General features: G+C 44.2%; 5 protein-coding genes across 6 annotated transcripts; 2 read left to right on the top strand and 3 right to left on the bottom strand.

The window, feature by feature from the left end:
- Positions 1-396: 396 nt before the first annotated feature.
- LOC126558064 (4-hydroxybenzoate polyprenyltransferase, mitochondrial) lies at positions 397-1,985 on the bottom strand. Its single transcript, XM_050214001.1, has 2 exons — positions 683-1,985; positions 397-615 (listed from the first exon to the last, which is right to left on the bottom strand). Exons 1-2 carry the CDS (start codon positions 1,766-1,768, stop codon positions 397-399), a joined length of 1,305 nt encoding a protein of 434 aa, XP_050069958.1. The 5' UTR covers positions 1,769-1,985.
- Positions 1,986-2,436: 451 nt separating this feature from the next.
- Positions 2,437-4,295, top strand: LOC126557493 (guanine nucleotide-binding protein-like 3 homolog). Its single transcript, XM_050213287.1, has 2 exons — positions 2,437-2,458; positions 2,530-4,295. Exons 1-2 carry the CDS (start codon positions 2,437-2,439, stop codon positions 4,293-4,295), a joined length of 1,788 nt encoding a protein of 595 aa, XP_050069244.1.
- A 259-nt stretch (positions 4,296-4,554) lies between these two features.
- Positions 4,555-6,469, bottom strand: LOC126557617 (uncharacterized). Its single transcript, XM_050213458.1, has 4 exons — positions 6,437-6,469; positions 5,087-6,351; positions 4,778-5,006; positions 4,555-4,719 (listed from the first exon to the last, which is right to left on the bottom strand). The coding sequence occupies exons 1-4, from the start codon at positions 6,467-6,469 to the stop codon at positions 4,555-4,557; spliced, it is 1,692 nt and encodes a 563-aa protein (XP_050069415.1).
- Positions 6,470-6,929: 460 nt separating this feature from the next.
- Positions 6,930-8,716, top strand: LOC126558198 (aprataxin and PNK-like factor). Of its 2 annotated transcripts, XM_050214164.1 has the most exons (3): positions 6,930-7,146; positions 7,219-8,131; positions 8,505-8,716. In XM_050214164.1, the coding sequence occupies exons 1-3, from the start codon at positions 7,054-7,056 to the stop codon at positions 8,708-8,710; spliced, it is 1,212 nt and encodes a 403-aa protein (XP_050070121.1). In that variant the 5' UTR covers positions 6,930-7,053; the 3' UTR covers positions 8,711-8,716. The 2 variants fall into 2 exon arrangements, 1 of the variants encoding a protein (XP_050070121.1); XR_007607037.1 differs by lacking the exon at positions 6,930-7,146 and having other exon boundaries at positions 7,993-8,131; positions 8,491-8,646.
- Positions 8,717-24,973: 16,257 nt separating this feature from the next.
- LOC126558670 (myeloid zinc finger 1) lies at positions 24,974-25,957 on the bottom strand. Its single transcript, XM_050214720.1, has 2 exons — positions 25,337-25,957; positions 24,974-25,251 (listed from the first exon to the last, which is right to left on the bottom strand). The coding sequence occupies exons 1-2, from the start codon at positions 25,947-25,949 to the stop codon at positions 24,974-24,976; spliced, it is 891 nt and encodes a 296-aa protein (XP_050070677.1). The 5' UTR covers positions 25,950-25,957.
- Positions 25,958-27,246: the final 1,289 nt, after the last annotated feature.

Here is a 27,246-nt window from a genome sequence, read left to right as displayed (position 1 = left end):
TCTTACATCTTGGCGCTACGCTTGCACAAACATATTTGTCATCACTTTGGTGCTATTGTTTTATTAAGTTAGATAAAATGATTAAAAACTCACTGCCTCGATGGCAGTTCTTGCTCCTGTTTTTCCTGTGATACAATATGGAAAAATCGATGTATTGCTAACATCGTTATGACTTTTCGAGCAGCCAAATTAAAAAACGTAAAATAATAGTAATGGTCTTTGAATTATCTGCGCTTCATCTGCCTCATGTTATATTCAATTTAAACAAAGTCTTTGAGCTAAAGGCTCCCAGAAATGGATCGTAGTTTCTTTCATACAACTTTGGGCTGGCTAACCGTTTAGGTTGACGATATCTCCACGTGGTTCCAGATTGAAGGAAACCACGAACAAGGGCTTTTATACAGCAATGTTTCTCGTGCCGGTAACAGTGGCACTTAGCTGGCCACCCGTGGTACTGCTGCTGGCTGTAGTTGTAGTGCTTTTTGTCCGCTCATCGCTGTTCTGTTTGTATAACGTTCCAAGAACGATGCCCAGAAATAGTAAAAATCCTACTTGATGATTGGAAATGAATTTGGTGGCACAATCCTTTGGATTGTGGATATTTAGAGAGTGAATCTGAAACAAAATTGAAACATCATATTAGGCATTTCCAACAACAATATGCCATTACGAATTTAAATACCTGATGAGCTAAGTGGGCCCCAATGAGCCCAATTGAGGTATAATATGGCCACGTTTGATCACACACCAGTCCAGCAGATAGCAGGTTGCCTACCATAGCCGCTGTAAACCCGCTCAGCCAAAGTTTCGTATTATCGCCGAATCGTAGAGCCGTCGATTTGATGCCGATTATCAAATCGTCCACCTTGTCCTGGTGCGCGTATATTGTATCGTACACAATCGTCCAGCAAACACCAGCTATGTATAGCGGTAGGCACGCGGCCCACTCGACCGATCCTTGGGTAGCACTCCAGCCAAGCAATGCGCCCCAATTGAAGGTTGCCCCTAGCATCAACTGAGGCCAGTAGGTGACACGCTTCATCAACGGATACACAACAACCAGTCCCAACGAGCTGGCGCCAAGCAGGATCGAGTACCAATTTAGCTGCAGCAACACAAACAAACCAACACCCAGTTGTCCAGCCAAGAATACAATCGCGTCAAACGGGGCAATTTCTCCTGCAACCAGGGGTCGGTTTCGGGTGCGTTCGACCTTTGCATCAATATCACGATCCCACAGATCGTTGATCGTGCATCCGGCACCACGCATCACAAACGCTCCAACACCAAACAGTCCCAGCATCATAGGATCCGGCCAACATCCCGCCGGCGCACTGAGCGCAATACTCCACCCGCATGGCCAGAATAGTAGCCAGGAACCGATGGGCCTGTCGATACGCATCAATCTCGCGTACGGGGATATTTTCTGTAGCCATATTCGCGTGTCCTTTTCATCCACCCGTTTGGACCGCAGCTTATCGCTAGTATCACTTGCAACGCTCCGGACAGTGAGCATGCTGAAGGTATTTGGTATCGTTTGTACTCCGTGAGGATGCGCGACTAATTTACGGCCTAGATAGACAGGGCAAAGTAACCTCCTTTCCATCACTTTTGGGATATACTTTACTTGTAGCGGATAGCATATGGTTCGTTTTGCGTGCATGGGTCTCGATGTACAGGCATTTCTGCTCCAGGGCCAGCCATGAAACAAGGTTGTGCTGCCGCTCCCAACTCTTCCCCTCCACACGTTGGTGCTTCCTCGTATCATTGCCTTTCCCGAACAATTGGCGCCGGCCGCTTTCAAAATGTATAATTTAGGAACAGGGTGGTAACCAACATGCCACACTTATAGCTCTCACATTGTTTTCGACATTACTAGCGGCGTACGTGCGCCATCAGCGGCTAGAAAGGCAAGATATTGAACTACAGAATCGGAAAGAATAATATTTTGCAACACCACGAGAAAATTACGTGACTGATGGATGCACATGGTAAGTAGAAACACAACAATAAGCTATACCAAGCGATTAAGATAATTTTAGGAAAGATATGCCGATACATCAAGTTCTCACTTCTCATTTTATTTTTTTAATTAGCCCTAATTATGGTATTGAAGGAATAAAAAAACCTAACCGCGTTTTGATACGAATTTGTTGAATTTATTAAATTTTCATAAAATGTTGCTATTCAACCGAATTGTGCAGAAGAAATCATGAAAATGAAGTCAACATTCTTCTCACTGCTAATTCACGCCGTGAGAAGCTCAAAATGTCAATTTATCTCAGCACGCACGTGCTACGAGTCGTCCTGTTTGACGTCTGCCATCCGCTACGGCCGGGTGTTTTCATTCGTAGTGAATGAAAAACGTGGTGTTTGGCTGCGTTTTGCTGCGTAAATTGTGTCTAAAGTTCTGTAAATTAAGATAATTCAACTAGGATGGCTCTAAAAGCGCTAAAATGTAAGTAGCTTCGCCTATTGTATCCTGTCAACGTGTACATTAATCGCACGGTTTGTTTTCTTTCGTTCTAGGCCGCAAATCAAAACGCCAGAAATCCTCCCTCCGGTACAAGGTTATCAAGAAGATAGCCGATAGCAAACGCAAGAAGCTGAAGGAGGCAAAGAAGCTGCCCAAGCTTAAAAGCAAAAAACAAAAGCTAATCCAAGTGCCGAACATATGTCCATTCAAGCGGGAAATCATTGCGGAAGTTGAAGAGTATAAACAAAAACAGGAGGAACTGCGCCAACAGGACAGAGAACGGCAGAAGGCACAGCGTCAGGAAGAGTTACGCTCGAAGACGCTGCAGTCGATGGTGGCCGATGCTGAGAAACGACAAGATCAATTCAGTCCGCAGACTGGCGAGGAAGATGATTACGCAAACGTTTCCGGTGGTGGTGGAAAGGAAAATTCACTGAAGGCTTACTTTAAGGAGTTTAAGAAAGTGGTCGATGCGGCGGATGTTGTGCTGGAAGTGGTCGATGCTCGCGATCCACTGGGAACTCGTTGCGCCGAAGTAGCGAAGATCGTTCGTGAAGCACCCGGCCAGAAGCGATTGGTAGTGATTCTGAACAAGGCTGATCTTGTACCGCGCGATAATTTGGAGCGCTGGATGAAATACCTTCGTCGCTCAGGGCCGGTTATTCCGTTCAAGGCAACGACACAAGCACAGAAGTCTAACATTGGCCACAAAAAGTTTAAATCTGCCAAAAGCTTCGAATGTTCGCCCTGCATCGGTGCGGATTTGCTGAAGGAACTGTTGGCTAACTACTGCCGTAGTGACAACATTCGTACCTCGATCCGGGTCGGTGTGGTAGGGTTACCGAATGTGGGAAAAAGTTCACTGGTGAACTCTTTAAAGCGCAAACGTGCCTGTATGGTCGGAGCAAAACCGGGAGTTACCAAGCAGATGCAAGAGGTACAGATCGATTCGCACGTTAAGCTGCTGGACAGTCCTGGAATTGTGTTCCAGCGCCCGAAAGAGCAGGACCAAAACAAATTTTACGCCCTCAAAAATGCACAGCGTGTTACGGAAATTCAAGATCCTTTTCCATTGGCGAATGATATCCTCAAGCGTGGCACAATGATGTACTTCTGCAAGCTGTATGACATTAGTGAGTTCCATTCGACGGACGAGTTCCTCGCCAAGAAAGCCATCCGTATGGGTGCGTTAGCGAAGAAGGGTGTACCGGACGTTAAGAAGGCGGCACGCTGTCTGATAGAGGATTGGAACAGTGGCAAGATCAAATACTGCACCCAGCCACCCGAGGATAACGCGGACGAGGTGCATCTCGATGCACAGCTCGTTACGTCCACGGAAAACGTGCCCGAGCTGGATCTCGATCAGCAGCTCGATGCTATCGTGGAACAGCTGGGCAATCAGTATGAGGCAAGCTTCAACATGAAGGATGGCGACGGTATGAAGGTGGGCATCAAGAAGGAGGATATTCTTACGATGGATGTTGACACGGGCGGTCCAGTTCATATGAAACTGGCAAAAAGCGATCAGCTGCCGGTTTTATCAAACGAAGGAACAATTATTGAACGGGACGATGCTATGGAGGGTAAAACCGGCGATGGCAAGAGCCGCAAACGGAAGGTGAACGATTACGCGGAGGAGGAGAAAAAATTCCGAAAAGATCCGATGTTTTTGCTGGAGGGAAATCAAACAGCAAACCGAAACAAGAAGCAAGAGATGAAGAAACGCAAAAAGCAACAGAACAAGTTGACCAGCTCGGTCAAGGAAGAAAAGGAAACGTACGATTTTGATGATGATTACGGTATGGAAGATCAAGAGTAGCGGACGGGCGCGGTAAGTTGCGCTTTTCTTTCGTTGAGCCGCTCTTCTTTTTTCGTATATAGATTGTAGTTTTACAATTTTGCCTAATAATCGAATGCGCATTATTTGCAAAGAAACGCATAAATAACATATATTCAATAAAACAACCAGAGTTTGTCCTAGGGGGTAAACATGTGATTTTTAACGTAATACATTTGATACAGCAAATTAAGGGCATGATCTAACCCCTCCCTTGGAAGGCACGAATGTGGCCAGCCCCCTAATGGTACTTCACCATGAACTCGTCCGACAGGGATGCGATGTAGGACTTCTCCTGCTGTTTAATGCGTTCTAAGGCCAACTCGCGGCTGGTGAAGTTGTGTCGTTCCATAAAAATTCGTAAACCCCACTCCATCAGCAGCGTCGAAGTGAAGAACTCGGTGTACTAAGAAGCAGTAACCATTAACGTAATGCCTGTTTCTTGGGAATGGAAAGAACCTTACCTTGCCCCGTTGCTTTTCCGACACAAATTCATCCTCCAGGTGCTGCATCATTACAAACTTTTGCTCATCATCCAATATGTTACCAATGTCGGTAAAGTAACATAGCTCCGGGGACGACTTCCACTGGCGCTCAGTTTGATCCTTGTAGCGTGTAAAGATGTCGTGCAATTCGTGACTGTATTTTTGGAATGTGTCCAGAATTTCTTGCTTTGACAAACTGACGCAATCCCTACCACCACAAAAAAGAAAAAAGAAATTAAAAATGAATCGCCATTTTCAAAGCTTCCTGTCAAATTACAATCTACTTACAGTACTTCCACCTTGGACAGTCTTTTCATCTCTGTGGCAACTTCGGAGATTTTCTCCAATTTGCCCTGCTTCTTCAACGAAGCTTCTTTCCGTTGGGCAGCTTTTTTCCGAATTACCTTCTTCAGCTGCAGCAGTGCATTAATACTTTCCTCCTCCTGCTTTGCGGAAGGGCCGCTTTTTTTCAATGCCTTTGCTTTTCGCTTTTCCTTCTCTTCCGGGCTTTCAATCATTGTACCGCGTAAATTTTGTTTACTGCTCCTTGGTAAAACTTCTCGCTTTCCCGTCACATACGTTGGCGGTGTGGAACTTTGAGTGGCCATGTCTTCGTTTGGCGAGTTCGGTTGATCGTTGTCGGAAAACATGTCTTTTCCACTATCGTTCTTCGCCGCCTGCAGTGGTTCGGCAGAAACTTTCGACTTCGTTGGATCATACTCTTCGTCGTCATCCGATCCGAAAAGACTTTTTTCGACCACCGGCGGTTTGACAATGGGAATTTTTCGTACGTCTAACTTATTCTGTGGACTTGGAGTTGTTGGAGTGTAGGAAATTTTAATCGGCGTATCAGTCGTTCCTGGTGGTGTGTAGGGATCAGGCTCCGTCGAGTGAACCGGTTGACCACCATCCGTTATTTTCGATGGTTTGTAAGTACGTTTAATGCCTGGTGATGTGCCGTTGCGAGTAACGGGAACATATTCTTCGTCCGTGTTTCGTGCACTCTTTCTCACTGGTTCGGGGTGGTACTCTTCTACTTCTGATGTCACCACACGATTGGGGTTGGAAAGCTTTGGCTTATCCGGTTCGGATGTCACGTTCGTATTTTCCCGCTTTATATGCTCGATCTCTTTCGATAGGCACTGTATCGTTCGGTCCAAATTTTCTACCTTATCGAAAATAGCTTTCCCATGGTCACTGATTTCCACGTATATGCAGATGTCGTACAAGTTCGCAAACTTTTCCTTGAAAAGAATGTTTAAATTGTTGCGATAGTGCTTGTCCCGGAACTCATACTTCATCTGTAGGTACGGACGATCGTTACATATCATATGGTATTCCGTATTTAGCTGAAACTGTGGCTCTTTATCATGAGTGCTCAACTTTTTGCGGAACAAGTCGTACAGCTTTCGGTAAACGAACGATTCCCAGATATCGAACGTAAGGAATTTGTTGCGCGCCGGCAGTTTATACTCGTTCAGTTCATCATTATCAGCCTTTTGTTTAGCTAGTGGCATTACGACGATATTTGCTAAAATATATTTTTCTCCGAACTGAGGGATCGGTGGTGGTGGAACGAAAACAGAAGCGTATCGTATTAGTTGCAGATGATTCAAAATAAGAGGACTTTTGCAGTACCTTCAACTTTTCAACCAATTGCGATAATGCCATGTTGGCTAGCGACGAAATGAATCAGATAGTCTTTTATGTACACAACAGGTTTCATTTGTAAACCAAAAAAACTTAATCGTAGCTTAAAATTGGATTATTTTATACAGCAAACAAACAAATATGACAATGCTGCACAGCAGCAAGGCAGAATTCAGTTAACTGTTGTCATTGGAAGGTGATTTGTCTTATAATTTTCACCGGGGTTCATTGATTGTCACCACGTGAGATGGCTTCTCACCCGGAGTGAGCAAAACTGAAAACGATACAATGCATTTACGGAAAGATTGCTTGTCGGGAATGCATACTTTTTGACAAAGTGTATTTAAATAAGCGTTAAAATGTCTTAGTAGCATATATTAGGAGGATACAAAGTAGCAAGTGCAAAATTCTGTCCGTCATTATTGCAGATGTAGCCATTCAAATTGATAAACTGTGGTGTACTGTCAAACTGATCAAAAAATGTAAACACCTCGCTGAACGATAAACAAAGCGGCGCAGTATTTATCACCGTCACGCGCGCTTTCGAACAGCCAATCGCTACCAGTAACTTCATGTGAAATCAAGTAAATACTACCGATCATAAGATGAAAACGCTTGTTATTATCGATACTTCCAAGCAAACGCGCAAGATTGTCCCGGAACATGCCCAAGAAATTGGTCGTGGGAAGTTTCTGGAGGTAAGCAGTAACCAAACAAATGCACCGTGTTCGCGCCTTCCTGTTACGTACTTTTTCCCCCTATCATTACAGTGTGAAGATAAACGAGTGTCTCGAACCCATGGTCGGATTACGAAGGAAACGAAAGGGTCAAAATTATTGCTACGACTCGAGTCGTTGCACATAAATTCGATATTTTGTCGAAAAAAAGAAGGTACCTCGGATTACCTGCTGAAAAAGGATGAAACTATACTGCTAGAAGTGGGTGATAGGTTTCGATTGATTCAGGACGGCGATTGGTTTGAGGTGGGAGAAGATACGTCCGATATTGATTCACAAAGCACAGCCATGTCGGTGGAAACGGAAAGTCAGAGTTCCAGATTGCAAGAAGAAGCGCCATCCAAACGAAAACATGATTCGGATCATGCAGAGGACACGTTCAAAAGGCAACGCGTAGTTGGTGAGGATAGCGGCGACGAACCGTCCACTTCGTCGCAATACCTTTCAGCCAATCAGTCCGATCAGGCCGATCTGGAAAAAACGATGTCCCAAGACATTAATTCAACTGATGCAGAATCTGCTCCAGCTGCTGTGATTAAGCCCGATCCCGAACAATTGCCTACGAGTTGTAACATTCCGCAAGTGCAGATAAAACCCGACCCAGACGCAGAAGAATGCAACACGGCGTCGGGACCATCGGGAGGCTCGATAGCCGGCAATGTTCCGCCAGTATCTGTCAAACCTGATCCATATGCCATGGGAGGTAAAGTTGGATTGGGTGTCATGGGTCCGGGTGCTGCTGTACTGCGTCCTTCATGCGATTTCGGAATACGTTGCTATCGTGCTGGTCAAGACCATCGCAGTGCATTTGCTCATCCGGGCGATCTTGATTATCGACGACCGAATTTACCGCCACCTCCGCCCGGCACGCCGATGTGTCCATTCGGGGCACGCTGTTATCGACGAAATCCGCAGCACTTTCGTGAATACGATCATCCCGATCCGAGTAAGTATGATAACGACGTATTACAAAGTACGCCACCTTCATCACCTCCAACCGGTCGTCGGTCAAATCGAGTCATTAATTTACCAAAAAAGTTTGAGGACTATTTAATGTAATAAATTACTAAGTAGTTGGGTGCATGTGCATGTGGTCCTAGTAAAAATATTATAAAATTCTTAATTAACAATTGTTGAACCGAATAGTGCAATATTAGCTGTTCTAATACATTGCTTGTATTTTTTGTTCATAAACCATTGCGTTACGGGATTGATGATTTGGTTTTCTATTTATGAGAAATTATATGGATACAATCAACACACTCTGCTATATGTACACGTACAGATAGAATTGATTTTGCTTAGGTTTATATTTTTAGATGCTGTTTTACCACGTACGCCAAGACACAATGGTGCATCCAGACGGCAAGCCGATGACGATATGTCCGATGAAGAATATCCTTACGAATCTGAACCCGATTTTGACGACACATCGTCGGATGAGTATATCCCTGGAATGGGCGAGGAGAGCGATGACATTGCAAGCGAAGGCGACGATGATCATGATAGTGGACTAGATTGCTAGGCCTGTACAAACAATGCATTACGCTAAGTTGGCTATTTATAAGAAATTATATTATTTTGGATGATGTTATGCACATTAAAATATAGTAAAATTAATAACTTTGGCTTTCGTTGTGGTATTTTTATTTAAAGGTTGCAATATGTAGAGAACTCTCAACAGTGTTAGCAATGAACGCCTCAGCCAGTGGTGTCAAACTCAGTTTGGTGCTTGAATTGGATTGTATTTCGGATCGGATGGAATAATATAGGTTTTGTGCCTAAGATATAAGCATTTACAGCCGTAGTAGCAAAGTTGTGGAGGTTCCAGTATTTATTTAACACGGCGGGATAGATTATAGAAACCCTTTCATTGAACCAGTCGCCTTAGACTTAGGCTTGATAATTCAAATGACGGTAAATTATTCCTGAGAAGCCGTAAATGGTTTGGCAAAGACTTTTCCAAATTTTGTTGCTATGAGAAGAAGCATGCTTACATTAATATGCATTGATAAATTAACCGTGGTGCACTGTAGTCGCGTTTTCCCATTGTGTTATCTTTACGTCCGAGTTAAATGGACTTACGAAACTTATACGGCGTACGTACGGATTGGCTATCAGGGAAATTGAGTTGAATTTGCAGTATATTCTTATTAACATCGTCGATTTATCGTCTATGCCAACTGTTTATTCCTGTCTTTGTTATGAACGCATTAACGTCATTGCTTCATCTCAACATGTGTAACATACTACGCTTCCTATGTCAATGTAGAAGATCTGAGAATGCTTTACGCGCTATTTTTACGCTTTATGATTTCTCCATGCCCTCAGATTCGCACAGTACAGATGCAGAAGGATTCATGCATGTCGATAAGTTCGACATGCATGGATAAGTTGCACTCTGTCGATAAGTTCGATATGTTTATCCCATGATTCCATGCATGTGCATGTGTCCATCTAAAAACTATTAAGCAGATAAGCTAAAACAAACAAACAAGAGAGGCTAAAAAGGGGCTCCAAACTGAAAATTGATTGTAAATACTAGCGGATCTAAGGGCCGACTGTTGTTGAAAATGGAAGAAGTGCTGCTCAGCTAGGCCATGTAGCATCGATAGGAAAAGATGATGATCAGAATGTGCTATGTTAGGGTTGTACGGCGGATAGCGTAGGACATTCCATTTCAGCGTTTTCAAACATTTTTTTAAGTGGTGCTGCCACATGTGGCCGAGTTTTTCTTAAATACTCGGCCTCGATGTCTATGTTCCCTCGGCTTCAGTTCGTACGGCACCCAATGTCTTATCTTGCGGATCATCCCCATAATTTTTGACTGTTGGTAAATGGCTGGCTGAGTTATCTCAAACGTCTTTGCAAGTTCGCCTTGCGTTTGCGAAGGATCTTCAACGAGCGTAGCTTTGAAGCTTTCTATCATTATATTTCAAGGAATATCCGGAGCTATTCTCAATATTAAATTTTTTTTTTAACTTTTTAAAAATTGTAAGCCGCGCAAACCGCTTTTGACAAGTGCTTTCTGATAGAGCATGATCATCATAAACTTCCACTAATATACGATGACTTTTGGTAGCCGATTTGTTCATGTAAGAAGTAAAGAAGCATTGTTGCATTTTAGAAGAACACGGAAGCAATACGACCTGGCCTTTCTATATATATACGTTTGTTGAAATGCCAATCAGAATCATGGAAACAAATTGAATCATCCAAAATTTGTGTAAGGAGTATCATCATCATCATCATCATCATGTTGGCCTGCTCTTTTAATGAGGACGTCGTCGTGGCATGGCCCGGTCAACAATAGATCTCCAGGAAACTCGATCCCTGGCTGCAGCTTCCCATCCGTGTAGGCACCCGATCTCCGACAGGTCACCTTTCATCTGATCCAGCTAACGAACTCGCTGTGCTCCCCGACGCCTCGTACCGAACTGGGGGTCGCTGCCGAATACCTTCTTGGCGGGCATGAGTCCGGCATCCTCATAACATGCTCCAGCCATCGTATCCTGCCGGTCTTTGCTACCGTCAGGAGTTCTGTTGTCAGTGTTTGTAGCTATACCGCACTAATACGGGTATGGTCCGACACCTCCTGAAGGTTAATGTAGGATCTACATACCCTACTCCGACTCAATACGTCCACGGCGTACAGAACGGTAACATATCTCTCCAAATATCTGAGCTTGGGTATACGGGGAAACCCAACCCATTGGGAGGATGGCTTATATTGCTAATTTGAGCGGGGGTGGGGATGGCCAGCTTCTGTTCTCCATGTTAGGGGCGGCCGGATGCCCCTGCTGTCCTGGCATCCGCAGGGACATTAAGCAAGGATGCGTAGGCCCTCCGACGAGACAGGGGGTTCGGGGAGAGGCCTTGCAAGCCACCCCTAGAAAACAAATAACGCAACGAAAAATCAGCAACAGTGTAAGGAGTATATAAACTTTAAATCCGCATTAAAAGCGGGATCGATTTTAGGGTGGATTTAAACTCACTGGTTTGAAGCCTTTCATTTTACTTTTAAAATATTAAAGTTTTATGCTTACTTCTTTATTTGTAGATAATGGTTTTCAAACTGGTGAATTCGTACTGTTCACTCAAAATGTCATGCTTAAAAGAAAATTTAGAAAGCCTTGCTTTCAGCAAAGAAAATGACCATAACACATGCATCGAGTATATTTACTATGCAACATGTAAAACAGCTACTTAAAGTTGCAACAAAAAAAGATAACAAGAAACATCAACATTTGTTCTCAAAATTACTCACACGCAACATTCCGTTCGTTCGACCTGTTAATCCTGTTTACTCGTGATTTTAGTCGTTCAACCTGTCGTTCTTGGTTGCGATCTAAATTGGACGTGCTGTTCGCTCAACCTGTATTCAAAGTTCTTTACGAACGAAGTTCGTTCGATCATTTGATTGAACTGAACGAATTGTACAGCTACCGTTCTTTGCTTGGACCCAACTCTATACGTAACGAGATTAAATTATGCATGAGATGTTTAAGAATACATTAAGTTCATTGGCTGAATCAAGTGATACGCCCATTATTCTCCCGTAGATTGAATAAATTCTAGTGTGCACGACTTTGATTAAATATACAGTTTGTCATTTTAATGCCAATATCGATTCTGAAACACTTTCTAGTTTTATATTTTCCTTGATTCTTAGTATGAATGTTCAATTTCGAAAATATAAACCTCATATTTGCCATCTGCCGTGATAAAGCTCAATATCTGCTACATTGCTTGTCTAGTATCGTGATGAATCGCTCATTCAATCATGTACATTTTGGTACTGCTTCTAAAGTGATCTTTATTGTACTTCTAGACGAGACCACACCTGCGCAATGTACCTCACTCAACGTGTGTCTATATCAAAGTGTAAAAAACACCTAGAAGAAATAGTGAATTGACGTCAAACAAGGTCAAACAGCTTCCAGAACGGAAACATAGTTTGAAAAGCACCATCCGGAAGAAGCTGTCACAGTAAGACATAAACGAAACAATGCTACATGGAACACAAAAAGTCAAGAAAAAAAAACTCAATTAAGCTGAGCCATCGGAGCAATTGAATCGGTATTATGAAGCTTAATGTGTTTGCCTTTTGGGATTGTTGTTGAAGATGGCCTCATCGCTACAGAAGGCTCGTACGTACGAACGGAGGGCACTGATGGGCACACAAGAACAGTGTGTCAACATGGTGGTGTTACGTGCAACTGCGGAAGTGTAATCAGTGGAAGTTCAGTGTACAAAACCGGACCTACCCTGGACATTAGACAGGTCAGGAAGGAAGCAGGGAAGGATACGAAAGACCAGCGAAAGCTTAACGACTGTATCCGGGTACTGTAACCAAGAAGAAATCTCGAAATTGTTATAAGCACAATAATAAGGACAGAGACTTGACGGCTTAGACCCCCGGGGCATTTTGTAAGAATTGGTACAAGGATGGTGCCACCCTCACTGTTTGTTTACAGACGATCGCATTCAGGGTATCTGAAGCTAACCCGGTATCCGGAAGTGATTGTTGCATTTGGGTTCGTGCTGGGCAGAGATTTTGACTGCTCAAAATGTCTATCCGTCGAATAAATGTGCTTACCATCATCGTGTGGTCCGTTTTCTTGATGGGTTGAATTAAATCATCAAATTTCACCAGACCTAGGCAATGTTCTGAACCGAAACGTAAGCGCTGACCTGAGCAACGGCAACCACCCCTGAGGATTGCAACCGTAGCATTGAACTGATCGTTCAATCTATTGTGAGCTGCTCGCTCTTTTGGAAACAATTCGGTGGTATCTTGTCATTTTGAGAACCCTCATCGAACTGTGCATTGTCCTTAAGAAATTCTGCAATACCAGTACATTCTTCCTACGCAGCACAATGTGCGATCCTTTAGCATACATAACCGGGGATCGAAGGTGAAGGAGAAAGTAGACAAAATCATGTTCAGATTAATATCGTGAAGAATTATGGCTATTATCCTTGCTATTTGTTCTTGGGTTATGGGGATGCTTACGATTTTAGCAAGAACTTTCACGTCCTTTTGCAGTTATGATTTCTATTGCCCCATTAAAACGGTGTTATAATGTAATTTTTTTTTCTATCAATTTTATGTTCCTCCGCGTACACAACCTGACAAGGATACGGAGACAACCGTTCAATAATTGTGAATGGACGAGCGCGGTGAAAAAAAAAACAAGATCGATCACATCGCTCTCAAATCCTAGATGATCGTTATCTCTGTTCATGTAATAATCGCAGCCTGGGTGGCTGGATGTCGACCGTACGTGTGTGGTTCAAAACAGAACGTATTATGTCATAGGCTTGTCAACCATTTTACAACGCTTTTGTTGATTGTCCATGTTCTGGTGAAATGCTTTATTTTGTTTGATGCAAGTTCTTGTAACAAAATATCTTCTGTCGCCCGTTAATTGCATCATTTAGCGTATCGCATTTCTCTAACTAAGAAAACTAACACCTGAGCAGTTTGGTTACAATGAGACAGATTGACCTTTTTTTCGGGTTTCGATTATTGTGACGATCAATCGGCGAATTTCACGAGCCATTCGATGAAGTGGTTCTCCTTTTTTCTTTTATTTTTGCTACAAATCTTCAAAGGCAGATGGTGTTCGACTGGAGGGCTAAATAATATTTGTGTGTGTTTTAGGAGAAAGAAAGTTGTTCGTTGGAGTTTTCTCTTTATTTGGTTGTTTGTTAAATACTCTCTTACTGAACACTCCACTCTTCCTTTAAAATGTGTGTTTTTTTTAATTTATTTTGTAATGACGGCCAGGCCGTATTACTTTAAATCAAATCTTATATCTACCTTATCTATTCATTAAACTTATATCCTATTTTGAGGGTAGACATCTCCCTCAATTCAAGTGCACCTTATCCCGGGTGAGCTCGGTTGTGGATGTTGTTACTGTCAGGCATGGTTCTAAAGTTATCCTCTCTATGTCTGCTAAGGAGTTGTCGCCTCTTTGGAGCAACGTGCGGTTGACGCTATCAATTGGCTCCCAAGAAAACCCCCTTTGTTGCGGATCTTCGTCTTCTTCTTCTTCTTCTTGACTTAACGACCTCTAAAGTCATGCCGGTCATCGAAATGACTTACTAGACTGCCGATACCACGTAGTTGGTTAGTCAGTCCTCACTGCGGGGAGACGGTCCGGATGGGATTTGAATCCCGGTCCTGCCGTATGAAGACCGGCGCCGCTTTCGCCTACACCACTGGGCCGTCTCTTGTTGCGGATACTTTGTGGCGATTCGCCACTCCATGTCGTTGCAAGCATTTAGATGTTGTGGCTGGTGGCCCCACCATCAGCAGAACGCACCAGTCCGAAAGCCACTAAAACTTTTTGAAGCTACAGTAGCATCTAACTCACGCATTCCGCCAACATTAAAGCCGCCAGTCACAACTACACTTCGTTCAAACCTAATACAATTGGTTCAACGAGCTAATGTTGTTGCGGGCAACCCTGACGCCAGCAAAACGGAAGGAGCCGACAGCCACAATAACCTTGTAAGGTTACTGCAGAATCGAAACCAGACATTCCGCCAACGACAAGATCTCAATCCGCTAATAGGACGATAGTGCGTTCAATCTACGGGAAGGGAGAGGGGAAGGGATCAAAGGACGATTCCCATCTCTTTGGCAAATTCAAACAGAATTCGCGCAAATTCGTAGTCCTTCTGTCCCAGGATATCGCGCATCGGCACCGCCGGGGATCTTCCGAATGGCTGCTAAGAGTCCGGCTAAGGCCGCATCGAACTCCACACATGACCAGAGGATGTGGTCAAAGTCGTACTATCTGTTGTTACAACTACAAACCTTGGAGTCGGCACTACCTATACGTTGAAGATGTGCATTCATCGCATAATGCCCAGGCTTTAAAATGTTTGTATGAAGGTAAAATTTTAAGTTTTACGTTGTATATATTATTTCCAGTACTAATAATTGTTTTCCTTATATTTGACCAAGGAATAAATAATTCAAATTATGATTTCCTCTACATAAGTAAAGCATAGGGTAGTCCGGTGGTGATCTTCACATGGCAGGACCGGGGTTCAAATTCCATCATGACCTTTCAGCCGTAGTGAGGACGGAATATCCAATGGTGTGATATCAACAAATCTCATAAGCCTTTCGATGGTCGGCGTGATCCTAGAAGGTCGTTAAACAAGTGGGAGAAAAAGTAAAACATTTTTTGATAAGAGCCTTCTGCGTCTGGTTCAAACGACCAAAAGTCGGAAGGTGCTAGAAAGAGAGAAATTAAATTATCACAAACCAATTAAAGCGTTAAATGTTTTTCGAATTCTACTCTACTTCGACAGGGACATTTAACATAACTACCCCGAACTACTATGGGATCCTCATTTAAAACCTTGACTAATCCTTTGATCCTTGGGCGCTAAGCAATGGGCAACATTGCAGCATTAAACGCCTTATTAGATTCTCTTCTGATCAGGACCATGCCGTCATTGTATGTCCTGACTTTTCTACACAACGAGGTGTATATTTTAGAAGCGGATTTAGCTTTGACAAATTGTCGGGCAATACCTCGATTGCTTTGGCCATGTCTTCTTGAAGTCTACTGATAACGCTGAAAAATTAAATTTACTCGCATCCTCAAACATACACCCATAAACAAAAAAAAACATTACCGCACATATAAAATCCACATCTTCTTCTCCTTCTTCGGTCTAGGGCTGCAGTCGTCCATCCACGGCTGCATCCAATCTCCGTCAGGTTTGACTCCACTTGATCCAGCCAACGAGCTCGCTGTGCCCCTCTACTCCTCTTGCGGAACGAGTCATGAGTCATCCGGCATCCTCATCACGTGCCCCAGGCAATGTATCCTACCGGCTTTGACTACCGTCAGGATATCAGCACCGCCAAACAGCTCAGCTAGCTCGTGGTTCATTCTCCTTCGCCACACGCTCTGCTCGCATACACCGCCAAAGATAGTCCTTGGCACACGCCGTTCGAAAATGGCGAGTGAATTGGCGTCCTCTGTCGTAACACCCACATGTATAATTTAATATAACTATTTTTAGTATCTTTTTTGTGCATAGTACACAAGAAGCTCTGAGATTTACTCTGCTTTAGTGCATCACATACCAGTGATCATCAAACGGGAATAAGATGCTAAACCCCAAATTGAATAATCCGTCACCTTTTTATGCATCTTCCTATGGTTTAGTATTGTTTTATGACTTCCCGATCCATCAAACGCCGCGAAATAGAGTACTTGAAACGCACCCCTTGAAAGCATAAACTAGGTTGAGGAACATAAAAAAAAAAATGCACACACTAACGGATAACACGATTAGAAAACTGAACAATCGTAATATATCATACCATAACTATTCGACCCATTTGCAGCCGGGGTTTGGTCACAATTGAATATGCACATTACAGCGAACCCTCCGGATAAACCTCCATAACCATTTGTTTGCCTTTCCACGCTTTTTTCCACGCATGGCTGCGGAGTGTGTTAGCAGGGAGGGATGGCACATCATTCTGGTGATTTAATCGTCCTGGTAGGGGTGTTTTCCCTCTCGCTCTCTCCCTCTGTATGGTCTCCTTTTCCCATTCCTGGTGGTTCTTAGCCTATTAGCTTTCCCCGCTGGCAAACGCGTTTCCGGGCAGGCGAATAAGTGCAACTGCCATTTTCTAAACGACAACACCACTGTTGTCGAGGGGATGGCCGTGATGACAAACCGCATCCATACACAACCTCAATCCCTGCCACGGTACTTCTGTATCCGATCGTATTTGCCTATTATTTATTCGATCGAATCAAAATCGTCCCGACCCATCGTAACCCTCGTGAGTGGCTAAAGGAGAAAAGAATAAAAGAATAATGGTTGACCGATGGGAGGAATTCAGGATTTGCCTCGATTTATTTTTTTGCTCTTTGTGGTAGGGAAAACAAGGATGATTGCGGTACGGTTGGCAATGTCGGGTTGATGATGGTTGAGGAAGGTGAAAAAAATGGCGTGCGTGCGTGTGCCCGTTTCCCGCTTGTTGAACGGAAAAATTCAGATGGAAAAATCAACACAGAACAATAGCACAGCGTTCGATGGGTTGCGAAAGGGAAAGAGAAGACAGCAGCATGATACATCATTGGCAAAAGGGATATTTTCCTGCAGCAGTTTCTTTCCTCATCGTCTTCACGCAGGGAAAAAGGAAAATATCATGGCACTTGGTTCGAATCGAATGCTCTTTCCCCCTTTTGCTGTCTGTGGCCTGATAGCGAACACGATCCATTGACACTCTGTTTCCGTTGGAACCAGTATGCTATCGAGGCTAGCCTTCCGATGGCCCAGCATACTTGCTGGGCGTTAGGGGTGCGTTGCGTTTGACAGTGTCGCGGTATGGCACGTTTTGGCGAGCGAACAAATGGATGAAAGCAAGCATACAACCCACCAGCAATCCCACCCCACTGCAGGAGCGTCGCGTAAGATAGATTTAAAATCTGCAAACTAATTGAATTTCTAACCCCTGAACGCAGAGAGAGAATGGAAAATTGATTTTGAGCCTTGTTAAAGCCCTGTCGGTACTATTTGTGTTAAGGGACTGAAATATAATGCAGACAGATGAGCATTTTTCTTACTATTATTAAATTATTCCAAGCAAAATGTTAACGATTATTTTATAGAATTATAGAATAATTGCAGATTTTCTAGAATAATTTTCTAGATTTTCTAGATTGCCTAGGCATAAGCGCTGCATAGTTACTTAAAAAGAGTGATTTGAACGAAATTTTCGATGGGATCGTCCTTTATCCTGAAAATTCACCACACTTTGTGTTATGTATTTTACGTACAAAGCATATTTCAGTGTTATCTATTGTATTTGGAGTAACTACTACTAAAGCAGTTAAGAAACTGTTTTAAATTAAAATGAATGAACGGTAGGTTAAACAGAAGATGCAAATGATCTAAGCAGCGGTCAATATAATGTATTTATCAAACCATAATCACAAAAATATTTTCAGCGATTTTGAGGCTAAAATGGAGCATTAACTGATTGTGAGTGCCTTACAACCACACTGTTACAACCAGCTGTTTACTAAGGCAATGTACTTACTTTTATTGGCAGCTGGCATTTGGAGTCGCGTAACGTGGTTCTCCGGGCAAGGGTTGCAATATAATGATCGTTTCCACTCCTGGGAACTACACCCAGTTCTTTGCTGCATAACAAATAGTTTTCTTGGCACAGTATTCAAACCATTCTAGCTAACGCAGCCGTCGTACCAGGTGAAGTTAGAATCTTTTTTTATTATTACCCATACTGTGCCCATAGGCAATTCTATTACCCACAGGACTCCAAAACCAAACTCATCCGGACCGTGGTATCAGCAAGTTTACTAAGCCATTACGAAGTTTACGAGCCATCAGCACCGCAGCCGAACTGAAAAAAGGCCGCTACCACGCAGACAGCGAAAGGAAGGGTTCGACGAAGAGTGCACTCGAGCACTATCCGAGAAGATGCAGCACGCGCCCTCATGCTTCAGCATGAAAACCGTCAGAACGTGGAAAACTACAAACGACGGAAGAGACCGCAAACCCTGCTGTTTCAGGACAAGAAGCGCCGCTTTGAAGAGTCAGATGAAAAGCTGCTGGAGCAGCTCTCTCAGTCGGGGGACGCCCGTTCGTTTTACAGGAGGTTGAAAGAGGCACGTAGTTGATTTGCTTAAAACCGCGATGTGCCGGGACGCAGATAGAAACCTCCTGACAGACGAGCGGAAGGTGATCGGAAGGTAGAAGTGCTACTTCGAAGGACACCTGAATGGAGCATATGCGGGAGAGGTTGATGCAAGTAGCAGAACAAGCCAACAGCCGCAGCAACACAGCTGCAGCAACATCAGTGACAGCAACAGTACAGAAGACGAAGTACCTCCGCCATCTCTGGATGTGGTTGCCTGCGCCATCAAGCAGCTTAAAAGCAACAAGACTGCTGGTAGTGATGTACTGGCGTCCGAACTCTTCAAGACGGGACCGGAGAGGCTTACCGTCGAAATGCACAAGCTAATCACGAGAATCTGGGAACAGGAAGAATTACCGGAGGAGTGGCCCCTGGGAGTCATTCACCCAGTCTACAAAAAGGGCGACAGACTGGAATGCTCGAACTATCGTGCCATTTCAGTCCTTAATGCCGCTTATAAGACCCTGTCCCAGATCTTGTTCTGCAGACTTGCCCCCCTTGCTACAGATTTCGTCGGCAGCTACCAAGCGGGGTTTGTTGGAGGCAAATCCACCACCGACCAAATCTTCACTCTTCGGCAGATCCTCCAGAAGTGCCGAGAACGCCAGATCCCTACGCACCACCTGTTTATCGATTTCAAGGCGGCCTACGATACCATAGATCGAAATGAGCTATGGAAGATAATGCAGCGGCACCACTTTCCTGGAAAGTTGATCCTGCTGTTAAAGGCCACCATGAACGGGGTGCAGTGCAGAGTGAGAGTATCGGACATGATTTCGGAATCATTCGAATCGCACAGGGGTCTGAGGCAAGGGGAGAGGCTCTCCTGTCTACTGTTCAATATAGCCTTGGAAGGTATCATACGAAGCGCTGGGCTAGACAACGATATCCGTGGCACGATTGGCTTGGCTTCGCGGATGACTGTGACATCGTTGGCAAGACGACAGCGAAGGTGTGTGAGGCGTACACCCGACTGAAACGTGAAGCAGCAAGAATTGGATTGATGATCAATGCGACAAAGACGAAATACCTGCTTGCCGGAGGCTCTGTGGGAAGCAGGGTGTTAGTCGATGGCGACAAACTCGAGGTAGTAGAGGAGTTCTGCTATCTTGGGACTGTCGTAACTTCGGATAACGATGTCAGCAGCGAAATCCGGAGAAGCATTGTTCAGGGAAATCGTGTCTACTACGGCCTTCACCGTCTGCTGAGATCCAGAAGTCTTCGAGACCGCACGAAATGTAAGATATATCGCACACTGATTCGCCTGGTGGTCCTATATGGCCACGAGTCTTGGACCATCCGAGCGGAAGATGCAAACGCTCTTGGCGTGTTTAAGCGTCGCATCCTTCGGACCATCTTTGGCTCGGAGTTTGTGTTCGAGCATGGAGTGTGGAGAAGAAGGATGAACCACGAGCTTGCTGAGCTATACGGAGAACCGGACATCCTGACGGTAGTAAAGAACTCGATGTCGGGAAGCACAGCGAGTTCGTTGGCTGGATCAGGTGAAGGGAGATCTGTCGGAGATCGGGTGCCTACATGGATGGGAAGCTGCAGCCAGGGATCAAGTTTCCTGGAAATCTATTGTTGACTGGGCCATGTCACGACGACGTGCTCTTTAACAGAGCAGGCCATCATGAGTGAGTGAGTTACTAAGCCATTAGATGGCCTGCGTGACCTAGAAGGACGTTGAGCCAAATAGTACTATGCCTCGTCTGTCCATCTGTTCAGCCTCACAGGACTTTACAGACTAGGTCGTACGGTGTCATTCTCATGACCAGTCAGTGTTCAGCCTTCCGGAGCTTGGCAAATTTAATAAGATTGCGCAACGGCTCCTTCATTGTCTTGCTGTTCATATGGATCTTAAAATCCTTCAGAGTATTTTATTTCGTACGTATAAAGACAGACTCCATGTTTTAGAGGAGAATGTATATGTACAATGTGTATACAAGTCGTCTGTGGTTATCAGGGAGGGTTATCTGGAGGTTCAGAAATAGCCAGATTTTCTATTTTATAAAGTTAATCACCATGAAAAGCTCAGATCGACGGATATTGTTGGGTGGCATATCCAGTCGGACTCTTTCGTACACTCTCAACCTTAGTCACGGTTGAGGAGCACTACTGTTTAGCGACGACAAAAGAAGGACGATAGTTATCGGGATCATTACCCCGTCGCAGGATCGGGATATTTAGGACATCCCTAAATAGGATATATCTTATTTAGGAAAGGATATATTGTTACCATATTCTTCCTGAAATTCTATGTCTACGTGGGCAAATCGAGACATTAAGAAGAATGATGATAAACTTATCTTAATTCTCCGCTTTTATCGGATTCGTAAAGCGAACGCGATACATTTTCATTGCACAAACTGCATCCTTGCAACTAGTCTTATCTGAAGAATGCACCCGTAAAAAGTTAACAGGAATGCTTGAAATGCGATACAAATTTGACCAATAAATCTTTCCGACACCTGATCTCCCACATTATGCCCGTCTTACCCACGCACTGTGAATGAATGTACGCAAGAGTAGAAGACAAAAAAAGGGAAACTCTTCCAAAACACTAACCTAGCGATTTGTCGTGAAATTAGAACGACCCAAAAAAGTTTCCCAGACTTTCCACTTTCCACATTTGGCAGGCCTTTGTTCACCTGGCAGCATTTTGTCACACCAACGCAATCGTCGCTTGAATGAAACCGCAAAATGTCGATTGCCCAATTCTGTCAATTGATATGAATTCTGCCGAAATGAGGGAAAAAAAACTATCATACATTCCCGAAGAATTTCACGCGCAAAGGGTGTAAGATAACCTGACCCTTCGGTGTCTGATTTATGCCCATGTCCTTCCATTGATCCAGCTCAGGTGCTCATGCTCGCTTCTTTCGTTCAATCGGGAAGAAAACGGGACCACTTTGAATGATAATCAGCTCGGGTGGTGTAACCCACTGACCGTTTCCAATCGATCGAATTCGATTCGAGCCTAACCATTTCTACTGCCCACCCGGGTATCCGAGGCAGCGATACCTCGAAGCGCGCAACGCGATGACGACAGGCTGTCTGGTGCGTCCGCTGGGCTTTCCCCATTCATGGCTAGGCGAAGGGTTTGCTCAGTGTCTGCTCCTTTTTATTGTTACCTTTCATTCATTCATAACTTCGGACAACTGGCCACCGCTGGCCCGAACAGAACATGTCCAATTCCCCTATAGGGACCCTTTTTTTTCATTCCCATTTTACTGCCTCTTCAGCAAACCTTTTCAGGAATAGTTTCCCAAATTTGTCGACCTTTTTTTTCTTGGCTCGATAATGCCAAGGCTCCTTCCTCATGATCGAGTCTTGCTAAGCTAGGTGGAGATTTTCTTTTACTTACTTTTTTAGACGCACTTACACTACTTATAAACAATTGTGGAGTATGAACGATTCTACCGGGATACCTGCCATACTGACCGGGATACTGACCATAAATTAAAGTCAACTTTTACAGAAGTTCACAAGATTAGCCTGATGACAGAAGAATCGACAGGAGAGAGAGACAGAGAGAAACAGTTAAAAGTAATAGAGAAAGCAATAGTCTCGATGGGAATGCTGGTTTCAGTTTCTCAAAGCTAATATGTTCCATTTCGTCTTTCTTTGATTCCCTTCCAGGACATCGACCGGCTTTGATTCACTTGTTCACAGATCTCACCCCCGCCAGACGCTATTTTCTCACCTATTGCATTTGCCCGTAAGCTCAAGTAAAGAAAAAAAAATGCACGACCCGGCCTGGTAAATGGGATAATAGGATTCAGAATGATAATAAAAAGGCGTGCAAGATCCGTTTCTTTTATGTCGTTTTCGGTTACGGTTCTCGTTGCTTACCTGGTCCATTTTTCCCAGTCCGGCTACGGGGGGCTTTATGCGGCTCGACACTCTGCTCTCTGACTTTACGATTGATTAGCCTTCCTGGGTGTTTCCTTTTTGGCAGTTTGCAAAAGCTCTCGAAGCCTTTTCCAGCCGAGCCACACAAAAAACAATAGACGACTCGACAGGTTCTCGGCCAGCGTAGTGAGTGGCGAGGGAGGATTGTAAAGTGATGATTATTTTACGATATCGTCACGGTTACACAGGTAACCTGTCTATGGCAAGAGGTTCTACTACGGTTTTGCCTTCACACTTATCCATGGGAATTCATCCATGTCCAATAGAATCATAAATTCCAAAGAATGGCCACGCTTAAAGAATGCCAAATGATGTTTCTTTTAGCAATGCTTACATTTCCAAATTTGGCGAAAAATAAAGACGTACAGAGTTTCGGAGCACTAGCGGCGAAATTACAGCACATTCAGCTGACCACCCGGGGTGAAGATGTGGGTTGGAAATGCCTACCTTTAAACGGTTGCCATATTGCAGCTTAAACAAGTCATCAACATTTGATTCGCTGATTTTACGCACAGCATGGCTAAGGGTTTCCGTTTTTGTTTTTTGTTTCGTCATGGCGAATGATGTTTTATGGATATGCAGATTGGGCATTAGATCTCTGTCAAGTCAAGTTCAAATGGAAACAGGATCCAACAGATCAGCTAGAAGATAGGCTTATACAGTACAGATGTTTTGGAATTTCATACTGCTAACCAAAGCTACTTTTTAGACCGGTATATTGACCATGTTCGTTATAAAATATTGTAAGAAGGCTTAACAATCAGTGTAAGTTGATTAGCGGAAAGCATGTGGTTTATTTGTGATAAAGATAAGTGAGAACCTAAACGACGCATCATATATTAACTAACAACTTTCTATTCGGTGAAATCAAGTGCACATTCAGGATTCTTCAGGTTCAGCAACATAGACACGCTGTTCATATATGTTCCCTTCTATGTTATCGGACTGTCCAGCAGGCCAGTGATCGAAACGACAAAGGAAACTTTCTTCACCTGGCAATACCGGGAATCTTATACCCATAGTCAGAACTTTACATCAGTAGCTATCAGTAGGTCTAATAAGCCATTATGATAACCAGCAACACCTACAAGTTGACAATACGGAGACGTATCGTCATACTTTATAATAAATTAATAAGACCTACAAGTTAAACTCTTGTTGTCAGAAATAAATCGGATGTTAAGTCCGCCGCTAGTAAACCGATCTCGCGAAGAGCTGACCGATCGATCGCTCGATTCAAACGTTAGGTTATGTCCTGGATTAACCACCACTAGTTCGGAACTAGTTCGGAGCGTCCCGGTGGTACAGGCGATAGCGACGCCGGTCTTCAAACGGCAGGACCGGGGTTCAAATCCCATCTAGACCGCCCCCCCGTTGTGAGGACTGACTAACCAACTACGTGGTATCGGCAGTCTGAGGACTGACTAACCAACTACGTGGTATCGGCAGTCTAGACAGCCATTTCGATGGCCGACATGGCCTTAGAAGTCGTTAGGCCAAGAAGAAGAAGAAGAAGAAGAAGAAGAAGAAGAAGTTCGGAATCTAAGAAACAGCCCCCGATTCGAAAGGGTTCCGGAGCTGAAGCCTAAAATGAATTGGTAGTTGTAAATACAGGTGGTGGGAAGAAGCCCAATGGCTCATTGTCCGATGGCTCATTGATGGACATTGTCCAGTTCTGACGGACGCAGAATTCTGTCCACCAAGAACATATTATTTAGAAATGCTGAACTCTGGGAAAACTTGCGTGGAAAATGGCCATGCATTTAAAGGCAATATAGCAGGAACTCCAACCCCCATTACGTACCACCATAAAATGCGGTATTTTTAATTTAATACAAACATAAAAATAAAAAGTGAAAGTTTGAAAGTTAAATTTGACTATCATCTGCTTTAGTTTTATTCTTTTGTTTCTTATTACTATATAAAGATTTGTTAACATTCCTCGAACAAACATGTGTAAAGTACCGTCGGAAAATATCTAAAATAATCTCTCCTTAATATTATTAGTCTTTGGACAGTTGGAGCAATATTTTCGACGAAAAACACATTTCCGCTTCGTTCATTGTCCGTATGCCACTGGTTTTATCACGATCAATAGTATATCTATCAACACGAATCACTGGGATAGTGGATGATGCCGGCACAATGGACTTGCCCAGCCTAGTATCCAAAGACATGGGACGCGTACATCGGCATCAGCATGGCCGCTGCTGCAGCCGCGGCTGCGGACGCTGGCATCAGGCCATACGTGTACCGTTCCTGAGGCATGTGCGTTTTGGTGTGCTTCTTGAGGTGATCTCGCCGACCAAACTTTTTCCCACAAGTCTGGCAGCCGTACGGTCGGATGCCGGTGTGGATCCGTTTATGGCGCGTTAGTTCCTCGTTACGGGTGAATGTTTTACCACAGCTAGGTTCCTCACACTTGAACGGTCGTTCGCCTGAGGAAAGAATATTCGAACCATCGTACATTAGTGTCAATGCAGATTTAGAACATTTGCTGGTAGCTAAAGCAGCAACACCTACCGGTATGGATACGGATGTGTCCTTTTAGTTGACCATTGTTGGAGAACGCTACATCGCAATGGGGACATTTAAACTTCTTCGGCCGCTGTTTACGGCTAGCCAGTAGCTTCGCCTTTGCATCCTCGCTCAACACACGCATGTACTCTTGTTCCATTTGATCGTACGTAAATCCGAGCGGATCGATCGCTGCTGGCATACTGGGTACGCCGAAAGCTCCCACCGGACCTGGAACTCTGGGCGGTTCCGGGTGCAGTTGGCTTGGTAGTGGATGTTCGGACAGTTGATGCTGCTGTTGCCGATAGCAATAATGGTAGTACGCGGCCACATCCGCCGAAGGATAATGCATCAACGATGGGTCATTGGTAATAGGAACGTTTGATCCGAAGATCTCACTAGATTTCACTGGACTGTTGTGATTGTACTCGATCGGTTCTGATTTTATCGTTTGCTCACTTTCACTGTCACTGTACGAGTCTGATTCTTCACCATTTACACGACTTGGGCTTGGTTCGCTGCACGTTGCCGAAGGCACTTCTGGCGTTGTCTCCTTACCATCCCAAGGACGAAACAGCCGCGAGTACGTTTGCGGTGGCGTTAGTGTTTTAGCCGACATTTTATGCACTATTTGGTGAGGGAAGAACTGGTCCACAAAATACGTTCTGTACGACGCGCGAGATGTTCACACTTGGCGAGCTGTGCGCACAATGAGATGACTAAGCAGGGAAGCTGGCAAATTTAAACGAAAATGCCCTCCAGAATCCTGACCGTAAGGACACGAGCGAGACGGGCTGACTCTGGAGTGAAGGGATGCATGTCCTTTTTGAAATGGGATTCGTTGGCAGCGAGGGTTTTCCCTTCTTTCGTGTAGATTCTCTGTGACGATGAAAAAAAAAAAACTCTACAATACCCACAGACAAACTGTCTGCGAGGGATCAATAGGCATAGGACATCGATTGTAGCAAGCCCGGGATGCCTTCTTGCCAAACAGAGGGGTGCGTGAAGAGGCCTTTTCGTTTTCTAGCACCAAAGACAAACCCTAAAAGGGCCAGCACCACATTTCAACGCGCCATAGCTCCGTAGCCTCCTCCCAGTTTTTATTCCTCCTGTCCGGAACGGCTCTATCTCGATCACGTTCTTCCCCACGTGTTATTTTAATGTCGCTATCTTGTTCATCATGTGCAACTGCAAAGCGTGTCCTGCGTGTGCGTGTGTACTAACCACAGATCTTCTTATAAGCCGCACGAGATTACATTTTTCCTATTTCCCAATCCTAGCTCTGTTAATGCAATCGTTCCCTTATGGTTTACTTCCTCAGAGTGGTGAATAAGATGGTTTCGACGGAGCGTATTGAAATCTCTCAGTTTAGCAAATCGTGCATAATTTTCCCTCCGTGCGTTCTCCGGTTATGATGTTAAATTGTCCACCGTGAAAAGGCACAACGAGCTCAAGCAGGGGACTGAGCTAGGGCATCTTCAACGTAACATTCAGAGCTGTGTAAAGCGAATGCATCGCTAAAAGACGTAACAGGGATTCCCTAAACATAATGGTACAAGCTACTCCAAAAATGGATGATCGATCGATAGTTCGAGCTGTCAAAAGTAGAACTTTTTTGCGAATGCTTTATGCTTTCCCCGCCAGCAACATCTTCCAAGTGTGCCAGTCAGATTGGCATTTGCGCTAATTGTGACGGATCGAAGAAGTCTTTCTGCGAAAATTGTCTTCACTCCACTAGAAAAAAAAGTCCTTCTTCCATTTTGATCACTCAAATGTCATCCTTTTTCTATGTGGATTGCATTGAAAAAAAGAAATCAACGCTGTCCGAAGAGCTGTCGGAGCACGAGTGCGACTCCTATTCAAAATTTATTAGTGGTTTTTATTGCACCTTCCTTTTTGCGGGCAATTCAACAGTT

Source organism: Anopheles maculipalpis, chromosome 2RL, assembly GCF_943734695.1.
Source record: "Anopheles maculipalpis chromosome 2RL, idAnoMacuDA_375_x, whole genome shotgun sequence".
In the NCBI taxonomy this organism is placed as follows: Eukaryota; Metazoa; Arthropoda; class Insecta; order Diptera; family Culicidae; genus Anopheles; species Anopheles maculipalpis.
Note: the sequence above shows the minus strand (reverse complement) of the source record. Positions and strands in the feature narration are given on the sequence as shown.